At 45.4% G+C, this 12,761-nt stretch overlaps 1 protein-coding gene across 10 annotated transcripts in view; it reads left to right on the forward strand.

Annotated features, from left to right (window-relative positions):
- Window positions 1-5,525, forward strand: part of KCNIP1 (potassium voltage-gated channel interacting protein 1) — a 431,381-nt gene extending 425,856 nt beyond the window's left edge. For all 10 annotated transcript variants that reach the window (XM_065690150.1, XM_065690146.1, XM_065690147.1 and 7 more), the window contains one exon: window positions 1,657-5,525. In XM_065690150.1, coding sequence (XP_065546222.1) covers window positions 1,657-1,704 — 48 coding nt within the window. In that variant the 3' untranslated portion in view covers window positions 1,705-5,525. The remainder of the gene's footprint in view (window positions 1-1,656) is intronic.
- Window positions 5,526-12,761: the final 7,236 nt, after the last annotated feature.

Here is a 12,761-nt window from a genome sequence, read left to right on the forward strand (position 1 = left end):
GGTTAAAACTTAAACAGGGGAAGTTTAGATTGGATCTAAGGAGGAAATTCTTTCCTGTTAGGGTGGTGAGGCACTGGAATCGGTTGCCCAGGGAGGTTGTGAGTGCTCCATCCCTGGCAGTGTTCAAGGCCAGGTTGGATGAAGCCTTGTGTGGGATGGTTTAGTGTGAGGTGTCCCTGCCCATGGCAGGGGGTTGGAACTGGATGATCTTGAGGTCCTTTCCAACCCTAACTATTCTATGATTCTATAATCTTCCCTGCTCTGCAGTCAGACAGCTCTCCTGTACCTGAGCAATGGGCAAATGCTCGCTGTGGAGGGCTAAGCTGGCTTCCTGCTGCTTCTGTGTTTAGCCTGGCTCTGGCAACATCCAAATTGCTTCTTAGTCAGGGACTTCAGGTGGCAAAATCCTTGTTAGCAGATGCATAACAGAAGGGTAATTATTTTCATGTACTTCATTCTTGGTCCCTCCTGATTGTTTACCTTCTTTTTTCTTCGTATTTAATTTGATCACTTGTGTTTTGTGTTACATTCGTCATTTACCTGGATGTACGTGTGTGGTTAGTGGTCTCAGTACTGAAGCAGCTTTACTTCTGGCTGTGATAGAGTTTGATTAATGTTCTGCCCTAGAGTTGGCTCCTCTTGTTGACACACCTGCACTAGGGGCTGTGCAGAATGACGCACTGTCACCTGCAGGTTCGTGGTAGGTGGGAGCAACCCTTCCTGGTTTTCCTTTACGAAACCCAAAACCAAGCGCACTATAATGCTTACCTCTGCCATCTCATAGGATATGGCCCGTGAGCAGTGAACTCCTGCATTACTTTAGAAAGGCTGAGTGATTCCCCATGCAAGGTGATGTCTTATACTAGTGCCCACCAAACTGTGTTAGAACTGAGATAAATGGATACAGCCTCACAATAAGATAAGAGGAAGGGGATGCGATAGAGCTCTTAAATTGCTCAATGTGGAAAATTATTTTCGCATCACAGGTAAGCAGTTACTTTAACTTTCGGAATAACTTAATTCTTGGGAGCGTAGGGAATCATCATTTATGATTTTGAGTATTAGTCTGGTTATTCTCTCAAAGTACAATTTTGAGGCTTAATAAGAAGCAGTCTGACATTTCCCTTGTGTGTCTCCCAACTTTGTCATTTGGATCTAGGAACCTCAGAGAAGCTGAGATTCCCTGTATTTGGGGGTTGAGCTGGTTGTATTTCTGGGATGAAGTAGTCCTGCAAGGCAGCTTGCTGATCAGTTCAAACCCGCAGTTTTGTTTGGGCTGCTGAAGCAGATTGGCTATGTGCATATTTGCAAATTCAGGGTCCATGAAATGCAGCTGGGCACTGGAGTGCTCAGTACAGTCACAAGCTCAGTGCTGGTTCTGCTTTTCTCCAGTGAAGTACAGCCCATGCTGAACATCGAGCTTCTGAGAAGATCCTGTGTTTGCGTGCTTCAAACTGACCAAGGTGTCAGAAACAACTGTTTTGCTGAATCAGCACCCGATCACTGAATCAGTCCCAGCGCATCGAGGATGGAAAGCATTATGACAGCAAGGCTGGCGCCTGCAGTTGCAGCTGCAGAGCTCCCCCGTGTCATGCAAAGTAACAAGTCACTTTTGTCCATGCTGCCTTTGTAAAAGTGTGTTCTCATTGTTTTCAGGATGACAATATCATGCGGTCCTTACAGCTCTTCGAGAACGTGATGTAACGGTGCCTGGTGAGCGCTGGAGGAGTCAGAGACTTTCTGTGTAACAGAGATCTCCCTTCTGGGTGAAAGCTTTTTACAGTTCAGCCATGTTCAGTGTGTGAGGGTTTTGTATGACATGTCCAACCAAATGGGAACTGAATGCAACCGATCCCACCTCTTCTCCTCAGGAGACACCGGTGGACCTTTGTTTCGTTTTGGAAGCATGTGAATATTTTCATAAACCCTGACAAGAGAGAACTGCTGCTCGAAGTTCAATGAGTAATCTACAGTGTTGTTTGCTAGGCACAAGTCCTGCTTTTAATCTAGCAAGCTTGATTACCTATGATAGCACATGCCAATAGCTTACTCAGCAATCTATTGCAAGCGAAAATCTCAGTCTGTACTACCATAGGGCAAATTGGTTTATGGATGCCTTGCCATTAATCTGCTTTGACAAAAGTAAAATGTACCAAGGCAGTCTGTAAAAAAAGAACAATGTATGTACCTAGGACATTAAGCAGAGAGCCCATGTAGCCAATATCCCTATTTCTGCAGAGATCCTGCTTCTCTTCTCACATGCACTGGTGCCACATGCTGTTCCGTGGAGATTTTTCTGACCACATTTAACCAGAGAATCATCAACGTCTTCATCAGGGTGAGCCAGAAAAAATAAGCGTGTGTTGCACATATAAGTATCAAACTACAGAACAAATTCTGTTCAATGATGGTAAGTTGTTGCAAGACCAGGCAAGTTTATAAGGGCTGGTACAGGGAGATGAATACCTGCACTGGTACCAGCCACCTTCTGCAGTCCAGCACATAGTGGGACAAAAAGTGAATCTCTAGAGTGCATCTCAGCAGCGCCGTGGTCATGTGCTATGGTCCTTTTGGTGTAGTTTGGCACACACTTCCTAGGTTAATCATTTGACTGTATTTTGCCATTGGATGTTACAGTATAGAATTGCCTACTTTATGGATTCATTTAAGCTTTCCAATCTTCTTAGTGCAGGAAGGGGCCCAGATAATTCAGCTGTGTTCCACATCAAGTGCCCTGTAAGTTTAATTGGGATCAATTTAGTTCCTGTTAGTCTCAGAATCCGCTGCCAGGCCCATATGTCCTATTGGGTAGCTTAACATCTTCTGTAGAAGAATCTTTTATCCTACAAGGCAATTTCATGACCTGCACAGGTCCCCTTCACTTTCTAATGCCAAATGAGCATTGGATTGGGGAGTTGGGTTTTCTAAGTAGTAAACAGAAAGAATCATGTGGTTGGATTTTGCCCAGTAGATTATTTGACAGCTGAGGAACGTGTCAGGGCCTGCTTTGCTGAAGACTCTTAAAGCTGACACACCAGCGGGCTGTTGCTGTACCCAGATTTATGGCTCAGAAACCGAGGGAAGGAGGGAAAGAGCCAACTTTTCCAGCTGCTCAAAAGCACAAAGGAGGGTCCCTGCAGTAGCGCTACATCGCTCCTATCCAGTAAGCATATATTTTTATTATATCAGATACTATATTGCAAATATACGATTAGCAGTAAAGATATATTTTAAAAACTACGGAAATTGAAGCTTTTTATAATACAAAATATAGAGAATGCCTCATTTAGCCCTATATTTTATAAAAATGTAATCTGTTGAAGTATTCCTGATCATAGAAGTAGGTCTGATCAGTACTAGTGTAATGTTAGGCTGATCCCCAGGATAGGATATTTTCCCCTCTTACTGTCCTTCTCCATACACTTCTATGTAGTCTTAACTTTTAGCTCTTTAAAATGACCACTTGTTGTCAAAAGTGCTGTTCAGGTGTATGAAGTTACATGGACACAGGCATGACATCCTGGCCTACCCTACTTTTTGCCTTTCATACAAATAACTTTAACTAATTCTTCCCTAGCAATGATACAGAGCAGAGCAACTCCAGTAATGTGCAGAATCTGTGCAATGCTGTGAGAGCAGCTTTGCTCTCCCGTTGTCCAGTAATGTCTATTTAGTTTTTATTCACTAGGCACTTGATAAAGACATCAGTTGTAGCTGAAGTAATGCACAATGTTCCTTCTTGGTTCTTCTTGCAATCGCTTCAGCAAATGACAGAATTTAAAACAATAACTTTTATCCCCACACCTAAAGAGCATCTGTACGTTATCAGCCTAAGCAGCCAACTTCAGCTGAGGCAAAGTGCTAAACATAATGGTACACAGTTGTTCCAGATTTGCTCAGGAGATGGCACATCCAGCCTGGAAAGTTGTGGATGTGCCTTTTCAATAGCAAACGTTATTAGTTGCATGCTACCAAGGTCCCCGGAGCGAACTTGCTTTCTGGGCTTGCTGTAATGAATTTGGCCTCAGCTCTGTTTTTCTGTCTCCGCTAGCAGAAGTGCTATTTGGGTGGTGCAGGGGTGCCTGTGTCATAGGGGCTGTAACTGCGTTTTGTTGAGTGTGTTTCCAGTTTATAAACACACTTCAAACATATGCACGTTACTCTCAGTGCGTGCTCAAGTGTGTTGCTGACATCAGGCTGCCAGTAGTGACCCTGCAGTTTTGGCATCACCTTTTCAGCTCCGCTGTGTTACTCCCAGTAACAACATGGGTGCATTAGACAGAGAGGGCAATGCTGAAGGTCACACTGGTACTGACTGTGTCCTTGAGGCATAACTAACTTCGATTTTGGTCTCACCGGAGTCCAGACCCCACCTGCACATTCCTGATGTTCAGCCTTTTGTTGCTACCTCCCTGCTCCGCTTGAAGTCCATTGTAGCTGAGATAGGAGGGTTTGCAAAGTGACACACAGTAGTTTCATTTTCACAGAGATCTGACTGTAAATTCTGTCTGTGGCAGAGTCGCTGCCTTTGTGACACCGTTTATTATCCTGTGTTTGTCTCTGATCCCACTGATACAGCCCGGAGGCTGGTAGGCACTAGTGCAGAGCAGGCCTCCAGGTTTTCCAGGCACGGCACATGTGTCTATAGCAGCTGTGCTCCAGCCAGCAGATGACAGAGATCCAGTGACTGTGAGAGAGTTGTTCTCTGCACAGAAATGCTTTTGGGTTTGTTTTTTATGTTTTCTGTAACGTTACTTTGTAAACTTCCAAAGCCTCCCATCGCCCCTAAATGGGGCTTGCAATATTTATGGCAAATACTACTATGGCTTTCTGAATAAAACATGCTATGCTATTCTAATCTCACGCCATCATACAACCTACTGCCAGTGTGTGGAAGGTAGTTACTACGCTGGCTTCTAAGTTACAGTTAGACTCTGTGTCAGTGCTATCAGCTGTGCAATGTCCTTAAAGCTGTGAATGTATGAATAATGTCTGAGTCATTAGTCTGACAGTTTCATTAGTTACAAAAAAAAGCCTTTCTAACATGCGTTTTAGGCAACAATCTGTTGAAAACTAGGAATGTGATTAATAATGCAAAAAGAAGCGTATCATGCCTGTTACTGTTGATGTTTGTTTTCCTGTTACTTTGAATACATTGCAATATTGTGAGCAATCACGAGTCAAACTATAAACCTGGGGTACTGAAATCCTAAGGTTCAAGCATTGTGGGCAGAACTTTGGCATTGCCTGACTGCAACACATGTTGAGAGCAAACATCTTTGTGTCCATGTGTGAGCTCTGATAAGACGGTAGCAGCAGCGTAAGAACCTCTTCTTCGTGGAGCTGCCATGAAAGACCTAAGACAATGTGCAAATATATTATTGTGATAACTAAAGCCATGTTAACGGAGCAGCGATGTATAGCTTCACTCTTACAAATGCTATTCTCCAATGGCAATTTGTATTAAATTCTGTTGAATGGTTTTTAAACTGTTGGTTTTTAATAATAAAAAGCAAATGCCTGTAGGAGGGTGTCCTTTCTTAAGCCCAGTTATGTACTTTTTTCCGAAGGGACACTGTCAGGTTTAAAATCTACAGTGAAACCTAAAAGCAGGCCTCTTATAAACCCGTATCTGTCTTCACAGAGGCTCTTAAACTGCTGAACCGTGCTGTGAGTATAACATTTACACACCAATGATTTGTTTGTGTCACTGGTTCAGGGGTGCTCTTTTGTTTGGGGCACTGATACACACCTGGTAGTCTGGCCCTTGTGGAAACGAGAGTTCAGAAACGTTCTACCCGCATCACTGATAGGATCTTGGAGTAGTAAATATTGAAAGCTTACAAGCATGTATTTTGTCCTCAGCATTTATGGTTAAGTATAACCAGGAGAGCAGGCAGTTGAATTGAAGAAAAATGCAAACTCTATTTTATACTACAGAGAAAAAAATAAAACCTCACAGTGTCCCTTTAGAACTGCTTTGTTGTAAACATCCATTCTGACACATGGAGAAATGCAGAAGAACACTATATATATGTCTGAACATACATATAGATATAACATGTGCTGAGCTCCGTTCTGTAGGGAATGTCTACCATCCCATCCCAGGAAAAAGAACATTCCCTTGCATACCTGCAGAAATGTGAAAATAAAGATGTCTGTGTGAAACGTGGCATTGTTCTCACTCTGGTGCCTCAACAGGCCGCGTTGCCCAGCAGGACAGTCCTCTGGGCTGGGCCCCTTGGCCACCAAGGCACCAGCCTGCCCAGAACAGCACTTCCCTATGGAAAACACCAACCCTGACTTGCTGCTGTCCCTACAAGGAGAAGGCGTTGAAGCTGCCTGTTCAGCCCCGCTCACGAGATCTGAATGCACCCAGTGCTGCTGGGTACAGTGTGCTCTGGCTTACCAGCACGTGCGTATGCTTTTCATCCTTTCTTCGGCTTCAGGTCTGCTTCAGTGGTTGTTTGAAGTTTTAGTTACTGCTGTGACATATTCTCCTTGTCAGCCTGTCGCCATTGCTGAGCCTGTCATGGGGTGACAGACGGAGCATCTCATCCTGCTGCCTACCTGTCCGGGGCGTTGCATCCCATGGTTTGAAGGGACGGTCGGGAAGAGCTCAGGTATGCTCTGGCAATGAATGCTGTCCCCACAGTGTCTCTAGGAAAGTCCTCCAGAGCCACGGCAGTGTGAAACTGAGGCACGCGCTGCAGCTCAGCCTGTGGAAAAGGTTACTTTTGAATGCAATAATACCTGTTTTGGACCGTGAGATTCATTCTGTAACCTTTGCTTATCCAAAAAGGTCCAGCAAAGCTGGAAAGGGAAGAGGCCAGGACGTATTGGAACATGACGGTTTACCTCTCCGCACAAGCAGAAGGTATGAGCTACCCTGTTCTCTTACATTCATGGCTAGAAGATGCATCTGAGACAGAGAAACATGGAGAAACCGTGCAGCATGCTGGGGAAAGTGAGGCTTGTATCCTGGTAGAGTGGGATGTGGCTGGGAGCACTGCAGGATAACAGGTGTCGATTCGTCTGCAGCCTAGATTCAATGTAATGAATTGCTGTAAGGGAAGAAATCTCCAATCATCATCACCTCTAAAGCCAAATACCTGGGATCAGTTTTGAGAATTCCAAGCCTAGGTGGAGCTAAGCCTCCCTGCTAAAGAGAGGGCAGCTTGTTAACTTTCTGCTTTCCATCCTGAGCTACCTCCTCAGCTGCAGTCTGAAATCACAGCACCTGCCCCTCAGTTCAGTGCTCAGGATTAAACTCCTTTGCCTTTGCAAAGCAAAGTCAGTGGTGACAGGCAGTAGAGTGACAGCAGACAAGTACAGCGGACATCAGTGAGGCCAAATGAAAGGAATGCGTAAGAAAGTCTTTTAATAAATGTTATTTAAAATAAACAGAAATTAACAGACTTACAGACACAGCTGCTAATTGTGTGACAATTGAAGTAAAAACAAATTGGCAACGTATTCGTAATAGTAATACTAACCCCTTACTGTATTTAAATCATCAAGTTAGCATAGGAGATTATCAACTACAACAGGCAAGTCAGGGATAGACATCCCTTTATCAACTGCCCATATAGTAAGTACAGTGGCATCAGGTGTCAGTTGAACCCTGACATTTTAATCTAGGGAGTTATTTCTAACGCACAGAAAGAGAACTGAGGCAAAATTTTCTGTTGTTTCATCCCATCAGGCCTGCACCTTGTGGAGATCAGGCATGGGAGCTGCATATGCAGCAACCCTGCATGTCCTGGCTGACTGGAGAGCTGGCCATGGACCTACTCCTGCTGCTTGGCCAAAGAGGCTGGCTCTTTGCAGAGAAGAGGCCTGTCCCGCTCAGCCTCCGGGAGGCAGAAAATGAACCAAGGAGCTCCAGATGCTCAGTGGATGTGGGTATTTCCAGACTGTTCTGTTTAAACTTCCCTTTTTGTCTTGTGAAAGACAACTATGTCTGTGTCCGTCTGTTACTGCGGAGACTTGGAATCACTGTGGGGCTCTGGCTGGAAACCTCCTGGCAGCGCAGGGTAAGTTTCCGTACTGATTATGAAGTTTCTCTGGGAATTCACCTGCTGCCCTCTCTCTGGGGTTGCGTTTGGCCATTGCAGACAGCTCCCCATGCTGCACGCAGAGACCTGTGTAAGAGCTGAGGTGGTACCAAGGTAGTCTGCACTCCTAGCTCAGGACCAGGGCTCTACAAGAGGCTGGCAGCACTTCTGGGAGAAGGGAGCAATTCTGTTCAAAACCTGGGAGGCTTTTGAAGTTGTTGGGATGTGCAGCCAGAGGCAGTGCCATGAAATAGAGAGTGAGGACAGGGTTGCAGCAGAGCAAAGCGATGTTTCACTCACAGGAGTCAGTTCTGGTCTAAGCCTTGCTGCAGAAGGTCAGCCCAGATGGGTCCTGCCCTCACCCAGGGCCAGGAGTCCGTGCAAGAGTGAGGCCGTTCTGGGCAGCCTGAACACTCCTCACCGAGTCCGGCGACCTTCTGGGTCCTCCCCTGCACCACAGCTTTTCTTGTGACTATGTTCCCGCTGTCTCCACAGCTCCGTTTCCTCTGCCTATGTGTGAAGGGGGTGTGGGGTGTGTGTAAGAATGGCAGAGCCACATTGCCGCTCTCCTTGTGTTTAGCATAGTAATTTAGCCTTTATATTTGCAGGGAGATGTGAGGAGCAGGTACGCTGATGTTGTAAAGGATGGAAGCGGAAGGGCCACTTCTAGTAACGTCCAGTCATCTCTTTTGTTAAAACGTCTGTGAAAAGTGAATGCTGATCCAGACTTTTCCAGGATAGAAAGTTACTGGAAAGTGTTGATTTAAAACAAAAAGAAATCAAATCAAAGATTGGTTTTGCACAGTCTTACTGTACAGTCTTACTTAGATTAAGTACTTACTGTACATTCTTTTGTACAGTCTTACTTAGATGGACTTTATTGACATTTTCATGGAAACTTATTCAGCCTTTGTGTTCTAGTTATCTTATTGATTTACTCATCAATATAAACTGAAAATACGCAACAGTGCAAGTATAGGAGGAGAAAAGTCAACACCGTGTTTTCGTTCTGAACAAATACCCTGGAGTTTAAAGAACTTCGAACATGAAGCAGCACAAGAGACTGCCCACAGCACAAGCTGTAGTGGAAAACCATTTCCCTTTATTCTACCAACCAGTGCGTGTGAGAAAAATGATATTCATGTTAGTGGGTGACCTGTCCGCGCGGTGATTGTTAGTGAAAGTCTTCGGAAATGACAAAGGAGCTGCAAAAACCCTTCTAAGTTCCCAGTTTTTATGTCAGGGGGTTTTAAGATTTATCAGGGAGAAGTGTATTTGTCTTGTGTTTGTTGTATTTCAGCTAAGCTATGATTTTGTAACGCTAAAGTCTTTAAGGGCTTCTGCTACAACTAAGTTATTTCTTGAACATTTTTCTAGATCATTTTCCTTTCTTATTCAAATGAAGTAGCTGGATACAGGCGAACAGGAGACACTTTGAAAAGGTGAGAGATTTCAATCAGAGCAAGACCTTGCAGTAATTTTTATCAATAACATAGAATTAGCGGAATATTTAAGACTATTTCATGTCTTATTGAAGCTATGGATATTTAACACATGCCATAAATAAAACCCAGGAAAAGACAGTGGCAGCTGCAAAGTGCAAAAGGAGAATTTCCCAACTTGAAAATTCACTTTTCTGAGAGCCCCCTGAATCCCCATTTGGAACAAATCTCATTACAGCCTGGGAAGAGGATATTCCGGGGCTCAAAAAGCCCCGCTCAGCAGGGCCAGAGAAGATCACTGAAGAAATCGGTGTGGCACTGCACAGACCTGCAGGTAATTTTAGATACGATAAAAGCCATGTTCAAGACTTTAATAAAGAAGGAGGGATGTACTGATCCTTTACTGTAGCCTTACTAGGGCTTTGGTACCATATCTGTAATACTTGCTGACCTCTGTGTTGGGAGTATCTGAATACCTCGCCGCCTCCTGTGAGTGTCTGCAGAGCCCTCAGTGAGGCTGGGAGGCTGCTTTGTGCCCCCGTTTGTGCAGGAGCTCAGAAAAGCCACATGATTGAGGAGGTAACTTTGGCAGAGCTGGATTGAAGCCAGCCTTTCACACAGCAGATGAGCCCTTGTGCGTTAACTATTCCTCCTCTCCAAGGCCAAGCCCATGGAGTATGAAGTTGCCTTGTGGAGTTCTGGAGAAAGTTAATGGTAGTTGGCTACTGAGGAAGGGGCTGGAGGTGCCTCGTGGCCTCACAGAGCCGTGAAGAGACAGACAAAACCCTGCCTGGGTCTGTGCTAGGCAGCAGGGCCAACACAAACATGTGACAGAGCAGGTCAAACCTGTTCCTCTGCTGGGATTTTTCTCCTTTGGCTTCTTTCAGCACTTGGCAAAGAGGCGAGCAATAGATGTTGTTTGGTCAGTCTCCTATGGCTTCATTCTCGAGGTATTTTAGTGCACTGATAGATGGGCACCTGAGTGTGCGGGTCTCTTCCTTGTTTTTAAGAGAGGCAATACTCCAGCTCTCCCAAACCCTTAGCTTCCACCCACTGCACATGGAAGAAGCCAGCTGGTACTCACATAGTTGGGTATTGGCACAAAGAAAAGCAAAGGCATGAGACTTCCATGGGGAATGTATGGGCTGTACCCATCCCATGGCTCAAGGCACCGCTGAGTGCTCCCCCACTCCCTGCATGGAGCTGGGCTAAATATCCAGTACTGTCATTATTGTGGTGACATCATGGGTTTTATAATCACCAAAACTGTTCAAAAACATCACCGCACATCAGCTGAGCCTGAATTTCCCAGTACAGAGTTGTTTTCTTAACAGCAAAATGTCATCCATTAAAATAAAGCAGCCTTCAAAGGCCTCTTTACTTGCACTGCTCACGCTGAGTTTACAGGAGCAGGCATCTGGTACCTGCAGACGAGTCGCCCAGCATTCAGGGAGATTCTGGGATATTGTTGGTGTTCAATAGTCACGTGAAGGAAGAGAGACGTCCTGATGCAGTGATGCCCTTGACATGGAGAGGGGCTATTAGGGAGTTATGAATATGGATTTTAGCTTTTAGAACAATGGATGAGGGTGGATCTGAGGAGAGAAAGCAAACCAGTATAAGAAGAAACTATGACGCATTTACTGGAAAGTTGTAGGGGACTGGTCTAATATGAGAATCAGACCATGAGTCTTTCACAATTTCCTTTCTATGTGCTTATTTTATTTGTCATAAATGCACTATACCCTCTGCCAGGTCCCTGAGGAAGTCTCACACCCTGAAACACGTTCCAAAGGGTCCTCAGTGAAGCTATGGTGAGCTGCGCTGGCACCGTGCTTATGGAGCACAAGGCCAGTCCTCGTGTCAAGGCCCATGCCGGAGCTCCTGGGCTGCTGTGTGGTGGCTCCAGCACAGGAGGTGTTTGCAGAGGAGAAACAATGGTTTTCCTTGTTTGACCCACACACCATTCACTCTGCACTGCCCAAGCTTTTGCAAAGCACCTTTTCCTCTTGGTCACGTGAAGATCAAAGCATTTAGGAGTCTATAGTGAAAATGATTTGCTCTTTTAGAGCAGTGCTGGCATTGCCTCCTGCAGTCCCTGCCTGGCAAAGCAGAAACCAAAGGCCATGGTCTTTGGTCAAGGTTGCAGAGAATGTTAATGAAAAGCAGTTAGAAAATAGGTGCTGGTGGGTCCCCACGTATTTCTCTTTATTAGAGTGAGATTTTCCCTTGCAAATGTGACACGGCATCAGGTGTCTGTCTCGAGAGTGTGCTTTGTGGGACATCCCAAGGAAGAGGGCGCAGCATTCCCAAAGGAGCTATTAATTTTAATCCTTCATGCCGCTTGGTACAGCCCAGCAGCTCTGAATGGTGGCTACAGTTCACCAACTTGCCAGGCTGAAATAAAGCTGCACAGGGTATTTCGGCGTGTGGCTCTTATTAGCCATTTTTAGTGTGAGTGGCAACCACTTTAATGTGGCAACAGAAGTAAACTGTAAGTAACAGTGTGTGTGAGTGTCAGTGTCAGTTTTGTTCCTTCTCTTGGCTATCTCTGTTCTGATGTAGTGCGTGCATTCACTGGCAGCAGATACACAGCTCTAACGTGAGCAAATTCCCTTTGGTAATTGTCCTGGGGTTCTGTCCGGTCACCTGGGTACCAGCTGGGGACACTGATGAGTACTTTCCAGGTGCCGCACAGCTCCTTCAGGGGTGTGTGGTGATCTGACATTCCATAGATTTAGCACTAAACAGGCAATAGGGCCTTTAAGGACACCAGACATTTTCTCTCTGTCAGACAGTGATCAGTGTCATACCAAAGGTCACGTCCTCCATCAGCTCACCCGTGTTTCACCAGTTGTTGGCAACAGAAACTCATCATTTCATCTGGGCTGGCGCTGGAGGTGTTTTAGGTAACAAACAGCAACTGTAAACAGCCACGAGTGAAGATGCCAGATGGCTTCCTCCTTTCTGTGATTTCCCTTTTGGTTTGGTGCGTGCATTCCCTGGTGGACAGGTAGATGTCTCTGACACGTCTGAAAGGTCAAGAATGACCCGGAGATGGGTAGCCTGAAACCTGCTTATCCCAAATACTTAAGGAGGATGGATCTGGCTCCAGCCCAGAGCCTGTGGGAAGCCGATGCCAGCTCAGTCACACATGGAAGGGGCAGGGCGCTCTGCGGGTGGCACATACTGACCTATGGAAAAGCTGGGAAAACCTTTATTTGTTTAAAAGCAAAAGTGAAGGTGAATCTGCAATTCCTTC

The sequence above is a fragment of the Lathamus discolor genome, chromosome 10 (genome assembly GCF_037157495.1).
Source record: "Lathamus discolor isolate bLatDis1 chromosome 10, bLatDis1.hap1, whole genome shotgun sequence".
Lineage (NCBI taxonomy): Eukaryota > Metazoa > Chordata > Aves > Psittaciformes > Psittacidae > Lathamus > Lathamus discolor.